Source organism: Larus michahellis, chromosome 12, assembly GCF_964199755.1.
Source record: "Larus michahellis chromosome 12, bLarMic1.1, whole genome shotgun sequence".
Taxonomy (NCBI): domain Eukaryota; kingdom Metazoa; phylum Chordata; class Aves; order Charadriiformes; family Laridae; genus Larus; species Larus michahellis.
Window position 1 is genome coordinate 255,145 of NC_133907.1, and position 20,841 is coordinate 275,985.

The window sequence follows — 20,841 nt, forward strand, 5'->3', positions numbered from 1 at the left end:
GCATCTCCAGTCCCCCAGAAGCGTCTTGGAGAGTGGACAGACCAGCGGTGCCCCTGTGGGCAGAGACACCCGTTAGATCCATCCCTCCCACGTTTTTGGGAATATATTCTCCCTTGTGGCATCGCACGTGGTATCAGATATGGAGAGAATCCCATCGAGTTCCTGTTTTTGAAGCTCAGCTCTGCACATAAACCTCAAGGCAGTCCTGTTGCCAGTGCAAGGAAAACAGTGATTTATATGGAAATGAGACAGCCCAGATTCTTCCCACCTCTCAGTGTTTTTTAGGGAGCATCTCCTCTGAGCAGAGGTTAAGTGCCGCAATACCGGCACCCTCCCCAGCTACAGCTGATGTATGCGCTGGTTGAGCCATGTGCCACATAGCCCTTCCTCAGCAGTTTTATACAGACCTTGAGACTTCAGTATGCAACTGTTTACACAGGCATCAACTGTTTAGTCTGGTCTATTTTACATGTGTTTCTTGCCTGCAGGGATGTCTACAGTCAAATTCCCCCAGCAGCCAAAAGACCCAAGAGGAACTGCATCTGCCACAGATCAAATCCTCACCTCTAACCCCCTGTTCGGCCACGGTGCTGGCACCAAGGGCATGGGGAGGGTTTCCAGCCCTTCACCTCATCCCAAAGGAGGCTGAAGCAGTGGGCAGGAGCGGGAAGCACTCTGAAAATCCTGTTTACTTTGCCATGCCCCTGTGGCAGACTTCCTGAGCAGCGAGTACCCCACTGCCTTCTGCTAGATGTTTATATTTAACTTGGCAGTGGTCAGTGCCATGGCAGTATCCCATCTGCTCCCCTGTTCCTGGGAGCGATGTCAGGTGGCTCCCGCGAGAGTGGATGCAGCCCAGCGCTCCCCAGGGTGCGAAGCATCACTGTGCACAGACGAGGCTGCCTGCCGCGGCAGGCACCAGGGGCACCCACACACACCCCCCTGACCTGAGCTGCCCAAAACACCCCCACCTCTAAGCACCCACTCACCCAAAGCCTGCACCCAGTACACGACCCAGGCATTCAGAGGAAGGGCCCTGGCTCACACATTAACTCATCTGTTTGCACAGATGAGGTCCAAGAACGATGCTCTGGGCAACACACAGATGCAAGAGTAGCAAACCAGCAGGAACACCATTAAAATGGGACCGGCAGAGAGACAATGAAGTTCACCACGGCCAAGAGCAAGGTCCTGCACCTGGGTCAGGGCAATCCCAAGCACAAATCCAGGCTGGATGGAGAATGGATTGAGAGCAGCCCTGACGAGGACTGGGGGGTGTTGGCTGATGACAAGCAAAACATCAGCCGGCACCGTGTGCTGGCAGCCCAGAACCCCCCGCAGCCTGGGCTCATCCCCAGCAGCGTGGGCAGCAGGGCCAGGGGGGGATTCTGCCCCTCTGCCCCGCTCTGTGAGACCCCCCTGCAGTGCTGCCTCCAGCGCTGGGGCACCAACAGCAGAAGGACACGGAGCTGTTGGAGTGGGGCCGGAGGAGGCCAAGAAGATGATCAGAGGGCTCCCAGCTCTCCTTGCTCACCTCTGATTTTTGGAATACTTAGAACTTGAATTCATCTCAACAATGGCTGAGTCTAGAAAGCCATTCTGAAGTGAGAGCCGAGACACTGCTGTTTGATGAGCAATACGCCTGTAAAAGCCTCCACAAATATTCCAGGACTCACTACAGAACCTAGAATCACTTTTGTATTTTCCATTTTCGGGGACAAAGGTATGCTTGGAAATTGCATTTAAACTACTTCGTCTTGGTGGAGTGGAATATTAGTGTTCCAAAGGCATGGAGTCAGTGCCATTATTATTGCAACAAAGTTTTTAGTAGCATTTCTTAAATACTCTAAGTTCTGGAAGAAATAAAGGTACTTGTTACAAGGAGACAGAGTTTAAGTACAGCAAGAACGGTAATGGAAAAACACATGATGTAATACAAAAATTCCTTGCTAGCAAGAACTGCATTTAAAAAAAAAACCTTCAGGGAAATTAATTTCTCCTTCAGTTGTAATTTTTGAGCTACAAAAACAAAAAAGGACAACTCCAGGAGACCTAGCAGCATCTTGACCATGGGATGAACTACTTTAATATTTTAAAAGATGAAAAGCATGTAGGCAGCTCTGGAGCCTGTCTGCAACAGCAAAATGAAGTCTGGGATTTAAAAAGCCCAACACCAGTTCAGTACAGGTTTAATGGATTACATAAACTGGTATCCAGTTCAGCGCAGCTTCCACCTCCCAGCCTTTCATGCTCATTTGGACCAGAGCTGTTTTCTGCAAAAAGAAACGCTGTGCTGAATACAAACAGAGCTACCTTTAAGATCTTTATGATGACTGATTCCACTGTTAACAACCTTCTTGCTTAGCACACGAGGGGCTTCTCTGTCCCATCGGGAGGGCGCTGGGGCCACAGGGAAGCTCAGCTGCCACTCCATCAGACGGGGCGGGGAGAAGGGCAAGAATCATACAGGAATCTCGTGGGGAAAACCCCCAAGACAGTGCATTCGCCTTTATCTCCTTAGCTCTGAGGAAGGTTTTGAAGACACCATATCCCCACCGAGGTCCAGCAGAGGCACGGAGGTAAACCTTTGCTGAAAAGCTGTTTAATTGCTGTTGTGTCTGAAGGCTGAATAAATAAATGAGCTGGTTTGGTGTGGGAACTGGGCTGAAAAATGACTGGAAATTTTGTTATGGTGAAATTAAAAAAAAAAATTAAAAAAAAAGAAGAAAGGAAAAAAGGCATTATTTTTTAAACAGTCAACAATTTTTGATGATTCAACCTGAAATTTTTGTTCAATCTCCATGTGATCTTCTCTTCTCTTTCCATGTTAGCCTTCTCTCCTCTTTTTAAAGAAAATAAAAACCAGGCCCCTTAAGAAAACAAATTAGGATATTAAAATAAAAAAGGCCTTATATGATACTTGCTTTGAAAATGTAAAATGAAACATTTTGGTATTGTTCAAGTAAGACATTCCAGACATGATAAAACAGTAAAAAAAAAATCTGGAAATGGGAAAACAATCTTTCTGCTATATTTAATAACTCATGTGCTCAGATGCCCACATTCTGCTACTGTTGGAAGCGGGGGCACAGGATGGTGAGAAGAGACGCAGGATTTCTCTAAGTGCAGGAGGAGCCAGGACATGCGAGGGGAGTTCAGCTCCATCCCGACACAGGCAGGCGCTTGAGCAGCCGCTGCCCTCGCCAGATGGTTGAATACGGCATCACGCACTCCCGGTACAGCACTGGTAAACGGCCGGAGGCCAAGCTCACCCCTGTGCCCACAGCTCACAAAACACCGGGTGGTTCAACTGCGCTCCGGGTTTGCACAGCTCCCCTTCCCATAGGTCGTCCTCCTCACCTCGGCACCGTGCATCAGTAAGGGACCATCATCTGCTGTGCATAATGCGTGACAAAAAGAGCCGCTGCGGAGCAGAGGGACAGCCTGCGCCCTGGGCACCTGCTGGCTGGACAGCCTTTGACAGCCCCGTACCAAAGACTTATTTAACAGGAAGTGTTAGAAATCTCTCGGATTAAAAAAAAAAAAAAAAAAGGAAAACAAAGAGAAAAGAAAAAAATAGAAGAAAAAAAAAAAGAAAAAAGGAAGCAATCCCAGTACTTGCACTTTTTTGAAGCGAGTGTGGATTTGATAGAACAGAGCACAGCTCCACACCAACCACCCCAAGGCAGCCCCGGTGCACTCAGCCTGCCCTGAAGCCTGAAGAGGAGAGCGTGCAAAGCAGTGACCTTGAAGAATCCCTATCATTTAAAGAGCTTTAAGATCCTTCAGAGTGAATGCTAAAAAAAAAGAAGTATCAGTACAAGATATCCCTGCACTGAAGACAGAGACATGTAGGCAGCAGTGAATAGTACTTGCTCACCCTCCACAAAAACATGAAGTCTTTTCTCTACAGGTTCTCGTAAGTCCCTGAGATGCTGCATTTGAGCAAATAGCATAAACCAACATCTGCCTCAGGGCTGGAGAGGCTGCCCCTCGAGTCCCTGACAGAGGTACAATTAACATGTTTCTGCTTGGGCTTTTATGAAGCAGGGAGCCTGGGTTACGCAGGGAATCCCCTGAGCATCCCCTCAGAGAGATTTCTGCTTGTCTGGCTGACAAGTGTTTTCTGACCCCTCCACTACAGTAGTGGCAGCACCACTGGTGAAAACTGGAGAAAGTCTTTCAAAATTTCCTATTCTCTTCAAGGCAGGCACTAAGTTTTTATACAGTCACTTGAGGGTCTCCAACTGGAGCCTCCAAAGGACTCGATAGTTTGGGGCTGTTAAAGGTAAGGCATGTGCACCCCAACCAGCTGAGGGTACGTGGTCGTTTCAGGAACAGGACGTGCCAAGAACAGCCTTGTGCAGTTACTTTACTAACGTAACGTCTGAATTGCAAAGCTCAGGGCAAAGGCAGAAGCTACAGCTATCCATATATCACAAAATATAGGAACCTGAAGAGCCAGAGGCATCCCTAAAAGGGCCCCCTCCCCAATAACTGAGAGACAGAAGACAATGCCAAGACCCAACCTGGAGGGTGTCTCTTCATGCAGTGTCAAGCGCCACATGAGCAAACCTGACCCAAACAAATGCCTTTGGCTCTGATGTTTCCACAGTGTCACATCATTTGGCAAACAGCACAGGACGATATGGCTTGTAAGAGCACGGGGTGACTTACTGATGAGAGGTTTTCATCTCTCCGCCTCCCCTGGCTGTGCCGGCTGATGAAGGATCGCGCAGAGAGTTTGTAGTGGTTCAGCAGACATGTGATCACCACCACCATCACCATCATCACCACCACGATTATGATTATCTGTACAAACTCCAACTCCGCTGCAAAAGAGAGAGACAGACTTTAAGCCACCAGAAAAAGCAGCATGTAATAGAGCACAGGAAGGACTAATGTGGCCAAGACGCCAATGACACCACTGCATCTGTCCCCAGTAAAGCTCTCACACACACCTACCTGGACTCTACCGGCTTTGAACCCAGCTACTTAATAAAACCTCATTAATTCACTTTTTCAGTGACACAGAAGAGTCTCTAGGAGGGATCTTTCAAGATGCTCTATGAAGCAGAGTGGTTCCAAGCTACAATGCAAACAGGACATCCCAAAGCCCTCCCATCACAGTGTGCTGGAATGCCCCCACCGCCAGATACACAACCAGCAGCATCTCAGTGCTTCATGTGCCTTGCTCAGGGCCATGGAGCTATGAACCAGCACAATTCATCCTAATGAAACAATTTAGCTAAATGCAAGCTCAATTTCTGCAATTCTCTTCCCATCACCATTGCTCCTTCCTCCAGGGAGGATCGGACTGAAGTCCTCCTCAGCACAGCCTTGCACCAGGCACACATCGTCCCCTCTGTCATGGAGGTGGGACAGCGGCACGGGGAGCCCGCAGCATGGCATGGCAGGAACCGGTGCTGGCAGACCCCTCTCCCTGGCGCCGGCAGACCCCTCTCCCTGGCACCGGCTCATCAGCCGCAAGGCACAGGTGGGGCGACCTCCTGCATGTCAGCAAGACGCCAGACAGGAACAATGCGGCTGCCCACAGGGCCCACGTCCCGGAGCTCCAGAAATCCCTCAGCACAGGGCTCAGCCAGCTGACACCAGCAGCTTGAGTGGCTTGAAGTGGCATAAAGGAAAACTGCCAAAAATCCTCCAAAGAAGAACAAGCAAACAACAGACTATCCAGTTAACTCCGGAGACACTTGGCAGGAGGCAGTAAGAAGCTATTCCTAAAATTTCCTAAGGAAATAATTCCTCACACCTCTCTTAGTCTAAGGAAAATGGAGTATCGGAGGCAAATGTAGCGCTGGGGTCATTATTTCCATGGATTTAGCACACAGAGCAGATGCCATCCCCAAACTGCTCGGTCACTCCCCCAAGCCTCCTCGTGCCAGCAGTGCCCAGGGCTCGCCATACCCAGGACAGGGCAGCAGCAACTTCAGTGCTTGTCATAAAATTCAATAATTCTGGGGATTTAAACTTTGTTTTCTTCTCAATAGGGACAGCTATAAAATCCAGTTTTGGAAAGCTGTGCCCTCAGCTAGAATGGATGCTGACATCTGTATTTTACCTATACAGACACACATATGTATCTATAGATACGTAAGACGACCCATCACGCCTCGAAGCACAGCATCACACTGTTTGTACCAGCTGGGGTGACTTCTGCTGAGTCAGGCAAATTTAATTTTATTTTTTTTTTTATGGAAAGTTTTCTCCTGGCAGGTGGCATTTAAGTGCCAGTAAGAGCAAATAAATGTCAAGAAAATGGCTCAGGTGGTAAGTGCTGCCAGTAACCTTGGAGCTCATTCTGCTAAACAGCAGCTATTTCTGCCATTGCCCAAAATGCTTAACCAGCTCTGCCCACCACCTTCAAAAAGCTGAATTATGCCTTGAAATCAGGAGCCTTATCTGTCACTTAAAGTTAGATGCATGAGTGACTTGGAGCCCATACACTTACAGCACCCCTAAAACACCACTACCTCTACACTGCAAGACTGCACATGGGGCGGGAAGAAAGGGATTAAAAGCTATTGAGATCATTGCAAAGGAGTTTTGCCTTAAAAATGCCTGTTAACTAAAGGCACTTTCTTAAAAGAGGAGCTCTGGGTCTTTTCCAGCAACCCCAGCAAGGTACCTAAATGCCACTGTGACGGGAAAAGCCTGAAAAAAACACACGTCCCCAACAATTTATGGCCCAGCCCCAAAGCAGCGTCAGAGCTCGCCTGTGGGAACCACACATGTGTCATTTACAAACGACCTAAACCAAGCTTCCTGCACACGTGTACAGACATATAACGAGCAGAGCCTGAAGCAGAAGAAAGGGTAGGAATTCCGTCAGAATCTGGGACAACACACCGGTGTCTCATCCATCCCCATCCATCCCTGGCTCTGGGACTCCTGCAATTGGGGTATTACAAAAAACAGTCGCAAAGAGGTGCAATAGCAAGGCCCCGTGTGACTACCAGGAGGGAGGGGATGCCGGTTTCTGCCAGGGAGGCTCCTCCTGACCCATCTCTCTATCAATGCTCTCCTGGAGCTGGTGCTTGGGACAGGCTCAACCTGCAGGGTGATGGGGGGTTCGGCCATGCATCACACCTTGCTCTTCAAACTCTAAACTGGGTTATTTCTGTGTGGAATCTAGTCTAATGCTACAGCAGTCACACTGGTGTTATCAATAGAAGAGGAATTTTAATATCTTTCTTTGTGGGAGGAGAGAGAACAATTAAGCTGCAAACGGGTTTGGTGAAACATCTGACTGATAAAACCTGATCAGCTCCCCCCATTCAGACTTTGGCCTTTTCATGCCAATGGCTTGCTCTTCTCTGATCTCCTTCAACAGCACAGGGAAGCAACAGCTCAGTTGCTGCAGTGGAGCACGTCTGTCCTTGTCCTGCAAACAGATGAGGGCTCCAACATTTAAGTATCATACATGAGAAATGCACCTGCCCCCATGTCTTCTTTGGTGGTGCTGCTGAAATTAAACTTTCTTCCCAGTGCTATACATTGTTATGGTTTGAGAAACTCACAACAATTTATTGTCGTTTAGACAATTATTCTATCAACTAATGACCCCTCCCCACCCAGGAAGAGGAATCGGGGTGAAAACGAGGAAACCTGAGGGCTGAAATATAAACATATTTAATGGGATGAGGCTAGGTAATTAACATTAATAACACTAAAGAGCCAGTATTGATCCAGATGCCAATATGAAATATACAAGGATCATACTCAGCCCATTCTGTCAGCAGGAACCTGTGCACTCCCAGCAGCGTGACACTCTGGGCACTGCGAGCGCTGCGGCGTCCGAGGGCAGGGAAGGGCTCACCGGGGCAAGGAGTTCTCAGGATCACAGCCATTGAGGGAGAGAGAACTTTGCAGCAAACTTTCTAATTTATATTGAATGTGATGTTCGTGGTATGAAATGATCCTGTTGGCGAGCTTGGGTCGAGTGCCTGGGTCTTGCTCCACCTCCTCCCTGTACCTGGCTAAACTTGAAAACACTGAAGCCTTGAAACCCATGTAGCGTAGCTGGCTATAAAGTAAATATTTTCACAAATTCAGACACTGGAGTCTTCTAAAGTGCAGTCTTCCCAAGCACTAGAAGTTAACCCTGTGCCGCTCACACTAGGAGCGTACATACAGACGAGGAGGCCTCGCCCTGGGGGAGCCGCGCGCGGTGCCCAAGTCCTGCTCTACCTGGGCCCGGCCTGTGGAGCAGCACAGCCTTACAGAGACTAGGAGCAAAAGCGTCAGGTACCTTGAGATGTGCTTTAATCCCAAGAACGCTCATGCTGCCAAATCTGGCCTTCGGGGGTGTGTGTGTGTGCACCGAATCAACCCCAACTCAATTTCTGCTTTTCAAGTTTCAAGAGATTCATACCCATCCGAGGCGCCAAAGTTCCAGCCAACTCCCCCTCTGTTTTAACTTGTCTCCATGGGCTTCATTTGCAGAAGGGGAAAAAAAAACCCCAACATGCTGGAAAGCTGGATACACTCGGTAAGATTTCATCCAAGCAGCTCAGTCAAACTAATGAAGAAAGATCATTAAAAACCCCAAACTTGGAGTTAATATGTTATTATACAAGCACAATTCAGCTGCTATGCTAATAAAAAGCCTTTGGGGAATGAAAAACAAGACAAACTGCAAAGCACATAATTTATAATTCCACTGGTATTCTTAAAAACACACATACAAAAAAACAAGAAAAAAAATACTCAACACATTCTGTATTTGTCTTCCTAATCATTGCCACTTTTCAATTAGAAGGGACCTCATTCCATTTCTCTCTGTAATTTTCCCCAAGGGAAGCATTATAAATGCACTCAGCTTTACAACACGGGCACATTCAGCCTGCAAATGCAAAGTAAGGTCACAATAATTTGATTTTGCATAATTTTTACTCCAGAATACGTTTCAAACTAACAGGTTCAGACATCACATTGAAGTGACACAACCTGCTTTTCTGTGTTTTCTGTCTAGACGCGGCAGCTCTGGGAGTCGATCAGCACACATGCAACTGTTTTGCAACTAAGCATTTTTCCCCCAGATTCTCACAATCCTGAAACTGGATATTCGTGACCAAGTAAAATCACTTGTCATGTCCCGTTCTTCAAGTTTGTGACTCGCTCGCCACTTTAAACCACGCAGGGCCCTAAGTGTTTCATAGCAGATTTCTGTGAGGGAATGCCAGGAGACTCCATCGCTTCCCAACACCAGCAGACTCTGCAGCACGCAGGCTGCTCTCTGCTCAGAAGGCTCGCTAGAGGAAAGCGGCACATGCCCTTGCTGCCCAGCCACCGTGACGTTACGGCTCTGAAGTGTCAGAAACGTATGAAAATGGAAGGTGGCTGCAGGTGGTGCCCATGGGGAGGCACCGCACCGGCATGGCCAATGTGGCACCCAGCCCCATTCCTCCCACCAGCACCACATTCACAGCTCGATAAGAGCAGCTGCAGAAAGGTATATCTCAGAGCTTCTTCAACTGCCTATGAACAAAATGCTCAGCACCCACTGGTTTTAAAATTTATACATATTTTTGCATGGAGGCAGAGCTATTTGAGTCGATGGAGCGCTGAGCCTCTGCACACACACACACGGTTCACAACAGCTGCAGGGGAGGTGAGGCTATGATATTCTTTAAACGCATTTCCTTACTTTTTACAGCTATACTACAGCTCATAAAATGCTTACTATAAACATTATTAATGCTCTTCCTTCCACATAAGAGTATCACCACTGAAGACAAATGATCCAAAGCACTGGCAAGTATAAAGAGGAGGAAAAAAAATATATATATACACCTGCATTTTGCTGCAGTAATTACAGGTACTCCAGCTATCATTTATAAGTGGACAGAACAGCTTTCAGACAGGGTGTCAGCCAAGATGACCTTTGCGTTCAGACACCTATAATACACATCTGCAGGTCAAAACAGTTATCTGTAAGCTTCAATTATAATTTCTATGTATATTGGAATTGCATATCGTGAGAGAAGTGATGAGAAGAAGTGAAATTACTCAGGAGATAATGGCTAAGCTGAACAAATGTAGTTGCACTAGCCACAATTCCTAAGAAAAAAAGTTTTAAAAAATATGCCAGTCATCATAAATGTTGTGGTGCACTGTGCTAAAACCCAAGTCTGTTCTGCTGAGACAAAATTAAAGCAAGCAGAGAATCCCCTGCAGAATACTTTGCTTCTCCTATGTTCACTTTCACTTCCTCTGGGTATTTTTATCATTAAAAACCCCTTAGTTCTGACTTGAAACAGATTGCTGGGACAGTTCAAGCACGATCAGTCCAGTCACAAGCTCACACAGACTATCAAAAATATGCTCCTAAGGGCACGGATTAAAAACAAACTCCTGCTGCTGATTTCATCTTCTGGTGGACATCAGCCTGGTGTGAGGCAACCCAACTCCCTGCTGCACCCCAGTCAGGATGGGAGACCTCCCGAGCAAGCCTCGCTCTTGAAAGTTAATGAGCCATCAGTTAAATTTTAGCCAGGATGGACGGTATATGCACCTCAGCTTCTGGATACTGACATGACTGTCCCTCAGCATCAGAGCCCCATTATCACTCATTTTATTAGTATTCTTTGGAAAAATACATCTAAAACCCTGTTTTAAGGTTGTTCCGTGCACCTAACAGAGGGGAAATCTGGTAACAGAGGCAGGCAAAGCCTTCATCAGGTTTTGGGAGTGTTGGGCACAGCCTCACCGCTACAGGGAAACTTCCAACATTGCTCCAACATCTGCAATAGCACAGGTCACAGAAAAGACAAAAAAGTGGCTTTAAAATGAAAACTGAACTCCAGTGGTTTCCCCTCATCTAGAAACTGACGTGAATTTGGGTAACAGAAAAATCTAAAAGTAAACAAGAGTCAGGGAGAATAAAAAGAAGCTGAGAACAATGCAGATTTTGCTATATCAGGACTTTTCAGAGAACTGTGGAAACAGCACTGCTGTGCCACCGCTGCCCACGCGGGCGCTCGCCAGCAGCCAGCTCCTGGCTGGGCAGAGGGGTGTTTCGGCTGGCCACTGGTTCTAGCCCACTGCAGTGCAAGGACCATCTTGTTGAAGACCCTCCACAAACACCTGCGATCTGACAGAACAGAGCCCTTGTCTATGCTGGGATGTTACTCCGCACCCCAGCCATATGGAAGTTTCCAGGCTGGCCATTTTCCACCATACATAGGGACTACTGTTAATTAGACATCACTTATGTTCCCAGAGCAACATCCTGTAAGTGCTGAATGCAAGAGTCAAGGAATCCCACCACGTACTGTGCCTTCACCTCTGGTCTTCGCTTTCTCCGACACACTACAACTTTTACACCAAGACTGAACAGGATAGTTTTGTACAGAGATTCCTCCTGCTGCCTAACAAGCCTCAATAAAATGCACAGAAACAGACTGAGACTTTTCTAACTTTCCTGTTGAAGTACAAAGAGATGCAATCAGGTCTCGTACAAACCTGGGCAGCACCTCTCTACCCTCCAGAGAACAAAGGCTAAAGATGGCAGGCAGTTTGAACTCCCTGGTTCCGTCCTGCCCCTGCAGCACCCCTGACCACCCCAGCAGGGCCCGCAGATGCCCACACAGGGTTTCAGAGCACAGGTTTGCCCACATCATGGGCCCACCGCAGCCTCCTGCCCTGCTCAGGTGGCAGAGCCACAGCCTGTGGATGACGCTGATGCAGACAGTGGAGGCTGGCAGTGGGCAACGACGGAATTAAGGTCCCAGGGAAGCCAAAGAGGGCAAATAGCTGGAGCAAAGCTTGGCATGGGAGACACAGCACGGCAAGCGGAGGAGTGCTGTCTCCAGGCACCTAGATCAGCCCAGGCTCCCAGCCCATCCACCGCAGAGGGACAAAGTCTTTCCCCAGGTCACTCAGCCCAGGACAAGACCCACCACCAACTTGGCCTCACCAAGGAACCCCGTCCCTCCTGGGACCACAGGAGGGGCACAGCCCTTGGCACGAGCATGGAGCCAAAGAGCTCACGAGCAATGGGATGCAACTACTGGGCACAAACCTACTGTCATGAACAACGAACCCATCGCACAGGGCACCCGAGCCCTCTGCTAGCAACCGGCCCTTGGGTGAACATGTGCCTCCTGGGGGGGTGGGGGAGCAGCAGGATACCTGTCGGCACCATGCACAGAGGTAAGTGATGGTTAGAGAAAGCAAGGCTGAGAAAAGCACCTTGCTGTCTGCCCTCAGGGCCCTTGCTCCAATGATGAAGCAGCACTTTCCACCCCTTTCCGCTTCACAGTTATCTGGGAAGCCTGGCTCACACCAGTGACTCAGCACCAGGATTCAACAGATCCTGGCCGAGAGCCTGCAATGACGTGGACTGGGTATCTTGGTGGGACGGTCCCACAGCAGCCCCCGGCACAGCCCCAGGGACTGGGGACAGCCGGGCCACATCCCATCCTGAAGCTTATGAAACCCGTAAATGAATTGCTGCCTACCCTCAGCTAAATATGGTGGCACTGTAATGTCACACCACATGTCCCAGCTTCTTACATAATCCTTGGGGATTTAGGCTAAATTCAACTGACTGCAACACTCCGTCCTCCATGCACACCCCACACACACCCCAGAAAGGAGGGTCTCTACACGCACATCCCTCCCCCCCCCCCCCGAGTCTTTCCAGGCATGGCAAAATTAACCGGATGAATTAATGAAAAGAGTTCACAAACCTGCAGCCATCACTTTCATCCCTGATTTTCCATTAACACCTCCAATATCCACAGAGCTGCCCTGGCTGCATGACTCAGAGCAAGATGCAGCACAGATGCACACGGCTCTGACTGCAGGTCCCTCTCCTCCCAATTTTCTCATCTTTTCATCCACTGCCACCCTTGGGCTTCTTCTGTTTAAACAGGTTCCTTGCAGCCCTTCATCGCAGTGCTCTAGTTACACAAAAAAGGCATGTAAAAGACACAAATAAGGGTACAGCTACTTTTCGACTGAGCATGTGCAGAGGAGGCTATTCAAGAGTAATCAGGAAGGTGGCAGGGAGAAATGCAAGTCCAAATCACACTGGTACAGGCAATAACTTGAAGCTTGGAGCTGAAAAGCGTCCATGCATCCTTCCTCCCTGTCCATGATTCCCCACATTCTGCACTTACAAGCTCTGTGGGATGCCAAGCAGGGACGCTCAAAGATTTCAGCCCAGAACGGTTTCAGGCCAGTAACCTTAAAGTCTTCTCAGCAAGCCTGTGCAGCTCCCCAGAGAGCAAATGGAAAACAATTCTTGGAATAGGGGCGGGCCTTACATCAGTAGGTGTCTGTCAGCACCCAAAATCTGGGCTGCTTCATTAGCATCCTATACGAGCATTCTCTCAGCCGCTGGTCCAGAGGTCCCTGCCTGCTCCCCTACCCACCCCGGGCCTTTGACAGACAGAAGAAAGATACAACCCAGCATTTTCTCCAATAGACATGGGCTGCCTTCTTCACGCAAAACTTACTGCCAACAGGTAGGCAGAGACACTGCCCTAAACTAGAAGTGATGGGTCTGACTTTCAGCCGTTCTCAGCACCCACATCTCTGGCTGAAGGCAGCAGCAAGGGCAGGGACTCGGGCACCAGCAGGATGCAGAGGAGGAGGAGAGGCATCCCTTATCCATTCTGCCAGCTGCTTGACAGCCTGACCCTCTCCCCTCCCCAGTCTGCACTGACATTTCAGAGCACCACAGCTTTGGCAGTGCCCAGAGGCACCATTGAGAGCAAGGAGACACACAAGGACCGTCCTTGCCACGAACAGCTGAGAGCCTACCACTACTTTGCATGACCCAATAATTAGGGCACAAAACAAGTCCTAATCACTTTTGGAAAATGAAAGCTGAGGACACCCTGTACACCACCTTGCCTTATGCGTACCGACAAGCTGTCCTTTGCAAGCAGAGAACCAGAAGCTGACATTACTGAACTAGCCTGCAGCAGGCCTGGAGCAAAGTGGGGTCTGTAGAGCTGGCCTGAGGTCTGCCCAGTCCTTGTGCTCAGTTTAGCGCCCTGCCTGCCCCAAGAGCTTGCACTGGTGCCTGCTGGGCAAGCACACTTTTGGAGAGCAGGAGACAGATGTTACAGCAAAATTTGGGCACACTTTGGAGCAGCATGTGGCTCCCTGGAAGGACCCGAGGGTAAACGCAGCAGAATCTAGTCCAGCCAAAGTGCTGTTGTTATGCCAGATGCTCATCAAAGCCTCTGTAAAAGGATGTGGGTTAAGCAAGGTAGCCAAAGAGTGGACTTCATTTTTGCTGCTCAGGGCTAAAGAACATGAACTTGAGAAGAGCCATCTAAATCTAGTCACCCTTCTGAGCTGTGATTTTAGGAAAGAATAAACTCACAACTCTTCAGTAAGCAGCTGCAGGGACTCAGACTCTGCAGCATCCTATGGGGTCAGTGCTGGGACCATGTCTGGCCACAGTCCCTTGCCCTCCCCTGTCCATACATATGCCACGGAGGAAAATACCCTGGAACAGCAGCAGCACAGCCTGGTGCAAGCAGCTCTGCCCCAGCCCAACCTTCCCAGCCCTGCTTGGAAAAGGGACATGCCCATTATGCTAAACATTACATTTGAACTGCTCTAATTTGAGCAAGAACCAAAACAGCTCCAGGCAACAGCTGGAATCCAAAGGCTGCCAGAGAGGGTGCAGCACTGAACACTGCTCCTGGTTTACAGAGGCCATTTCATCCACCAGATGCCGAGCTCCACTTGTTAAACAGACCAACGTTCTCCCTCTTGGAGACTGTGGACAGGGAAGAAGAGATGAAAAGAACAAAGAACTTCAGATGGCAGATTACTCGCCTTCCGCCACTCATCTGTTAGGTCATCTTAGAAACAATCAGACCAGGCAAAGTCAGTACTGCAATATTCGTGTATTAGCATCTGCTATATTTATCTTCTAAATAATACCTCCATAAAACCACATACAAAGGCCCCATCATACTGCCAACGATTGTATTTGTTTACAAGGCAGCATGGGCAGTACTGGAAACAGACACAGAATACGATCTTGATATTGCTACTGTGGGCACTAATCAGCAGCATCTTGGACCTGCAGCAGCAACATTGAGGCATCAAAGACAGCAGGATCTGGCCCATGACAACAGGCAGGACAGCTGGGAAGAGTCCGTTGGATTTGGTCCCGCTTCATGCATCATCAGTATAGTTAAGAGCTAAATTGCATTTCCAGATTCAATATGGCCAGTTCTGAGGTAGCAAGCAGAAATAACGCTGTGCAAGCTGGTCATGGCATGCTGAGAGTGGGGCAGGAGGGCAGAGAGCAAGTGGGACTCAGAAAAGGAATCAGTTTAAGAAAAAACATTGCTGGAAAAAGGGTGATGGGGCCCCAAGAAGTCATGTTCACAGTGTCAATCCTTGGGCCATCACTATGCATTTAATTTAGTTCATTTTCTTCATTTGTCACCCCGGGTAATCAAGCATCACATCCTCTGAGTCACTGGCAAATAATGGCCTCATTCTGCACGCCCACCCCCTTTTTTTTGTTTGTTTTAAAGGAAATGACCCCATTTCATGCTTATAGCCATAGAAATATCAGACTGGTTGGGCCTCAGAAATTTTTTTAGTCCTTAAAACACAGTAACTGTTTTTAAAAGGTGATCTTCCCAAACTAGCATGGCCATGGTTACGGGGAGTGGGACCTGCACTCAAGGGCCAGGAAGGCAGGATCAGCATGGCTTTCACATGGGAATTGCCAACCTGAGAGCTGGGGTAATCCACTCTTTCTGCTGGGACACCCCCAGCTCTGGGGAGAGACCTGTCAGCTGGAGACTCGTTTAGAGAAACTCCTAAAGACTCCCAAAGCTCCCTCAGAGCAATGAGAACTAACCAGGTTCTTCGGGACATTCAAACTCTCTAAAATCTTGCATATGCCAACCACTTCCCTCCCTTTTTGTGCCTATTTCTCTCACCCTCCCTATTTCAAGGATTTTGAGACAATGTATTTTGTGCACAGTAAGCCTGATCACAGTCTACCGAGATGACTGGGAGTACATTGCTTTTGAAGTCACTCCCAAGGGTAAGGACAGCTAAACTAGATTAAAGGAAAAAAGTAATTTTGATTCTGCACTTAAAGGACAGGTAAATTTGCTCGCTCACTAGAAAATGCTGAGCAAGGCTGATGGCCCCCACCAAGCTGAGAACAACCAGAGCATCTCCTGCTCCCTGAGAGGTGGCATGACAGCACCAGCCTGGACAATGACCGGGACAGGAGCGAGGGCAGTGCATTACCCGCCCCTTGAACAGGAGCATCCAGAGAGGGACATGGGAATGAGAGTTTACAGTTTGCAATCATAAATAGCATGAACCAGAAAAAAGACCTACCAAAGAATGAGTGAAAAAACACAGTATGCAACATCTGGATCAAACCCTGCCAGCCCACCCCGAAAGACCAAAGAGGTTTTATTTGTCAGGGGTATTTCTACAGCTAGTAAAAATAAACACATTAATAAATAAGTATTTTTGTACACCCTGGAAACACTCCCGATCAATATGTGGCTTGGTACCACTTTCCTTCCACCCAGCAGAAACTCATGACAAAGGAAAGCACATCTCATTTATGAACTTAGCTATAAATACTTCTGCTAACTGCCATTTAGGAATTTCATTTCCTGCTTGAGCAAGTCCTGTTGAAAGAGGCAATTACCAAATTTGTTTCTAGTTATAGAAATAGATGTCTGTTGCTGCCCACATCTGTTCCAACAGACAAATTGCCAGTCACGGACACTCCGAGGAGAGCAAGTGCTCCATCCAGGAAGGGCTTTGCCACCTCTCCAGAAAGCTCACAGCAATTGCAGGGATTGGGTTTCTGATTCCAGCTTCATTTGAGACCCGTCTCCTGCTGCAGCGGAGCTGCCTCACACTGACGGGGCACCTGCAGCTCCACACTCGGCCGCACCACCAGCACCACACCCACTGCCACTGGCACCACCGCAGCTGGCTCCCCTCCAGCTCCGTGGAGGCACCCAGGAACAGGCACTTCATTAGTCTCCAGGCCCATCAAAACAAGGAAACTTTAATTCTGCAGGTCACGAGGATCCATGACGCTGTACTTGTTCTATGCACAGAAAGGAAGCAGCAGCAAAGCATTCTCCTCACTGCAAGGCAGCAAGATGTCACAGGCTTTCCTGCTCCACGCGGGACACCCCGCTGCAGAACAGCCAGCGGTGACGGTGCATGGGTGTCAAGGTGGAGGTTTATGGCTGTCATCAGCACAGACCACAGCCTCTCCCAGCTGAATGCTGAATATACCAGGTTTTACCAAGTCTCCCTCCGTAGTGCCCTCCCTTTCCACTTCCCTCCACCCCAGCTGTCTTCTAGAAAGTTTCCATTTCCACTTATTCCTGGGAAAACTGTCCCTTAGCAAATTCCCAACAGGCTTTGGTCCTGTAGGACCAGCGCTGGAGCATGGGCACCCTGAGAGGGACATGGGCACAAGGACCAACACCTGTGCTGAGCACAACACCCACTGACCGGTACCCAGCACTGGCCCAGGGCTGTGGTGTGGAGAAGCCGGAAAAAACAAGGAGCTGTGCCCAGGGAACCTCCGCTCCTCTGGCACCTTCCCCACGTGAATCAGCACAGCCTCGCTCACCCTCCCAGCGCAGCCCCAAGGAGCCCATCAGCACCTGGAGCAGTGCTGGGGATGCCCCGTGCCCCATCCCGAGGCTCCAGGCCGTGGTGCCGCACCAGCCGCCCCACAGACGAGTGTTGAAATCACGGGTTGACCAAGTTGGCCAAAGCCACACAGGTCACGGCAGGGCTGCAACTGCGACCAGATTTCCTCAGCCCTGTCCAAGGCCGTCCAGCAGGACACCTCTCCCTTCTCCGCCTCTCCTCAAGCGCTGTTATCATCTATATTGTTTTGCAGCTTTTGCTTACAAAAGGAGCAACCTTCCACAAGGTAAGGCACTCCCATGGAACAAGGACAACCTTAAGTTAGACATAATTATGCACTGCAGAACAAAATATGCAAAAAAGCATGCAAATGCCCAGACACACACACTGCTGTTTGGTCACTGCAATAGTCAAGTTCAGCTCTTGAACTGGTCTGACCACCACCAGATGGGAGCAAATGCCTGCACGTACTCTCACACAGACATGTGAAAAATATTTTATATATACACACACCAGAGCAAATGGGGGAGGTGAGTAAAAACACCCCAAAGCTGACAAAATTAAAGGTAATAAATTTACTTTGACCTCAGCTGTAGCAACAGCCTGAGAAAGGGTTTAACTCCTACAGCAGATATGCTGGAAAATCTAAGTTTTATTGTAGTGTTTTGCAATTTGTGAGTTTTTAAGCACGCACAAAAAGAGAAGCTGCTCTCCCATGTAAAGCCCAGCAGCGTTTGCTCAGCAGAGATAAGTTTTTGGAGCTGTGAACAGGGCTGGGTTCCCATACCCTCCCCTTGCCCGGCCATGGCAGGACAAGCCAAGCCTCCCCATCCCAATCCCCATCACCTGGCACATCTGCATCTCTCAAGCCCACCCCATTGTCCCCAGCACCCCCATCCTGTCCCCACACAGCAGACTGATGACACTGAATGGCAGTGGAGAGCTGACCCGCGAGGTCAGTCCCGACAATAGGTTTTGGAGGCAGTTGGAAGGGAGAGGCCCCCAGCTCGCCCACTCCCTCCACAGAGGTGATCTCTAGCCTGGCTTTTCATGCCACCTCTGTGGGCCACCTGCCCCCAGGGACAAGGATGCTCCAGTGGTGGGCAGCCCCCCAGCCCCCAGGGATGAGGATGCTTGAGTGGTACCCCAAGGATGAGGATGCTTGGGCGGCCTCCTGGGGACGAGGATGCGGATGCTCTGGCAGGCCCCCGGGGACGAGGATGCTCAGGCTGCCCCCCAGCCAGCAGGAGGAGAGCGGCAGCTGCCCTTGCACCCGTGCGGAGGGTGACGTCGGGAGGACAGGGAAGGGGGGAAGAGCACAGGGGGAGGATTATCCATGGACACAGCTTGCCCTTTTCACTGCATTTAACAATAAAGCAGTAGCTATAGCAACAGCGTTAATTAATGCATCCGATTTGCATAACTAAAACTCTGAACCCATTCAAACCTTGCTGATATTTTCATTCTTAAACCTGGCCTACAAGGCTGTGCTCTTATGGCAAGGGGAACTCAAACAAACACAGCCATCCACACGTACTGCTCCACTTGCAGAGAGATGCAGGTACACGCAGGACATCGCACAGAAACCGTGCACAAAGCCACCCCTCAGCTGTGGCTTCTGCGGCGTGACCTGCCGGCGAGGCTCCAAGAGCGATTTGCTCCACATACCTTTATTCCCTCAGAAACCATTAGCATTTGCAAATAAGCACATGGAAAAGAACAGAAAAAGGGGGACTGAAGCGTCCAAAAAATAAAACAGAGGAAAAAGTGATTTTCAGAAATGGAGGAAGTAAAGCACATTCCAAGGCAGAGGGGGTAAGGAGATAGGCAACGTAAAGGTTTCAGACTATCGTATAACCAGAGGGGGAAATGTCTTTTCACCACAAACATGCATCTGCATGATGTCTAGACAGTCATAAAAAGGGCAATTAAAGTACTGCAGGCTGCAGTTAAGCTAATGTCTCCTTTCCCAGTCTAAACAGTTGAAACACACTGTACTAAGTTAGAAAAAAACATATAGGATAAAGAGAGAAAGTCAAGTTTATAAGGAAAAATGTTTTGAAATTCAGTTTTAAGTAAGCCAGTAAATTAATTCAACCTTGTCAAATCTTTGCCTTATAACATATCAAATATTCCGCCTGCGTCCTGTCTAGACTGCGATAACAAAGGGCATTTAAAGCCCTGCAAGATGCGCTGACAGAGTAGCCATTTAAAGATGCAGTATTGCTTTCTCCATCTAAAACGATTTGTCAGATGGAGTTAAAATGAAAATGATAAGTAATCACTCTGGTTCACAACCATTTCAAAAGAAAAAAAAAAAAACACAAAAACCCCACAGCTCATAGATATAAATTCCACTAAAATCATTCCAGTGTATCATACCAGTGGAATTTGTTTGGCCTTTTTTTTTTTTTTTAAATCGCATTTGCTTATTTTTTTTATTTTGTTAATCTGAGCTATCACTAGCTTTCTGCAGCACATGCATTTCTAAATAGGAGTGTATTAGGTCTGAAAGGGCCAGATCCAGGTATTAATTGATTTATTGATATAAAATAATGACTTGTGGAGAGACAGTATTAAAACTCCAAGGGTTAACATTGAAACGGATGTATTTTTTTTAATTTACTTAAAAGCAAAAGAACAAACCATCTCACATGAGAGAAAGCAACCAGTCTCCATCACTGATACGGTTCAGCCTGGGCAGTCGCTGTCCCCAGGAGAGTGAGAGAAAGAAAAGTTAAAACAAACTACGTGGGTGTGCACAGCGTATTTTTTTACTGAAAAAGGACCATTTAGCAGGAAAAGCAAGGGCAGATATAATCCTGTCTAACACAAGAAACAGTCTCCTCCCTTCCTGAGCTTTATCAGCTGTTGGAGAACTGAAATCTCAAAAAATGTTTATATGCAGAACAGCTGATCTGGCTTGGCAGGACAGCAGGCGCTGCCCACAATGGAGCAAGTGCCCCGCAGGTCTACAGCCATCCATTTCTAACAAAGTGCAAGACAGATTTCTAAAGACTTTATTTTGTTGTGACATGGCATGACCAGAAGCCCCTGGCGAGGGAGGGGGCTGGGACGTGCCCAGCCCTGGGTCCAACCGCACCATACGGCTGCGTCTTGGGGGGACGGTGGGGAGAGTCACCCCTGGAAGTCCAAAACCAGGCTGACTGCTGCTCCTCTCTG

The 20,841-nt window shown here is 48.6% G+C and overlaps 1 protein-coding gene across 3 annotated transcripts in view; it reads right to left on the reverse strand.

The window, feature by feature from the left end:
- Positions 1-20,841, reverse strand: part of PMEPA1 (prostate transmembrane protein, androgen induced 1) — a 45,605-nt gene that overhangs the window by 2,458 nt on the left and 22,306 nt on the right. For 2 of the 3 annotated variants that reach the window (XM_074605017.1, XM_074605015.1), the window contains exon 2: positions 4,678-4,832. In XM_074605017.1, coding sequence (XP_074461118.1) covers positions 4,678-4,832 — 155 coding nt within the window. Of the gene's footprint in view, positions 1-4,677; positions 4,833-12,716; positions 12,949-20,841 lie in introns of those variants that run through there. The other variant, XM_074605016.1, reaches the window with a different exon arrangement.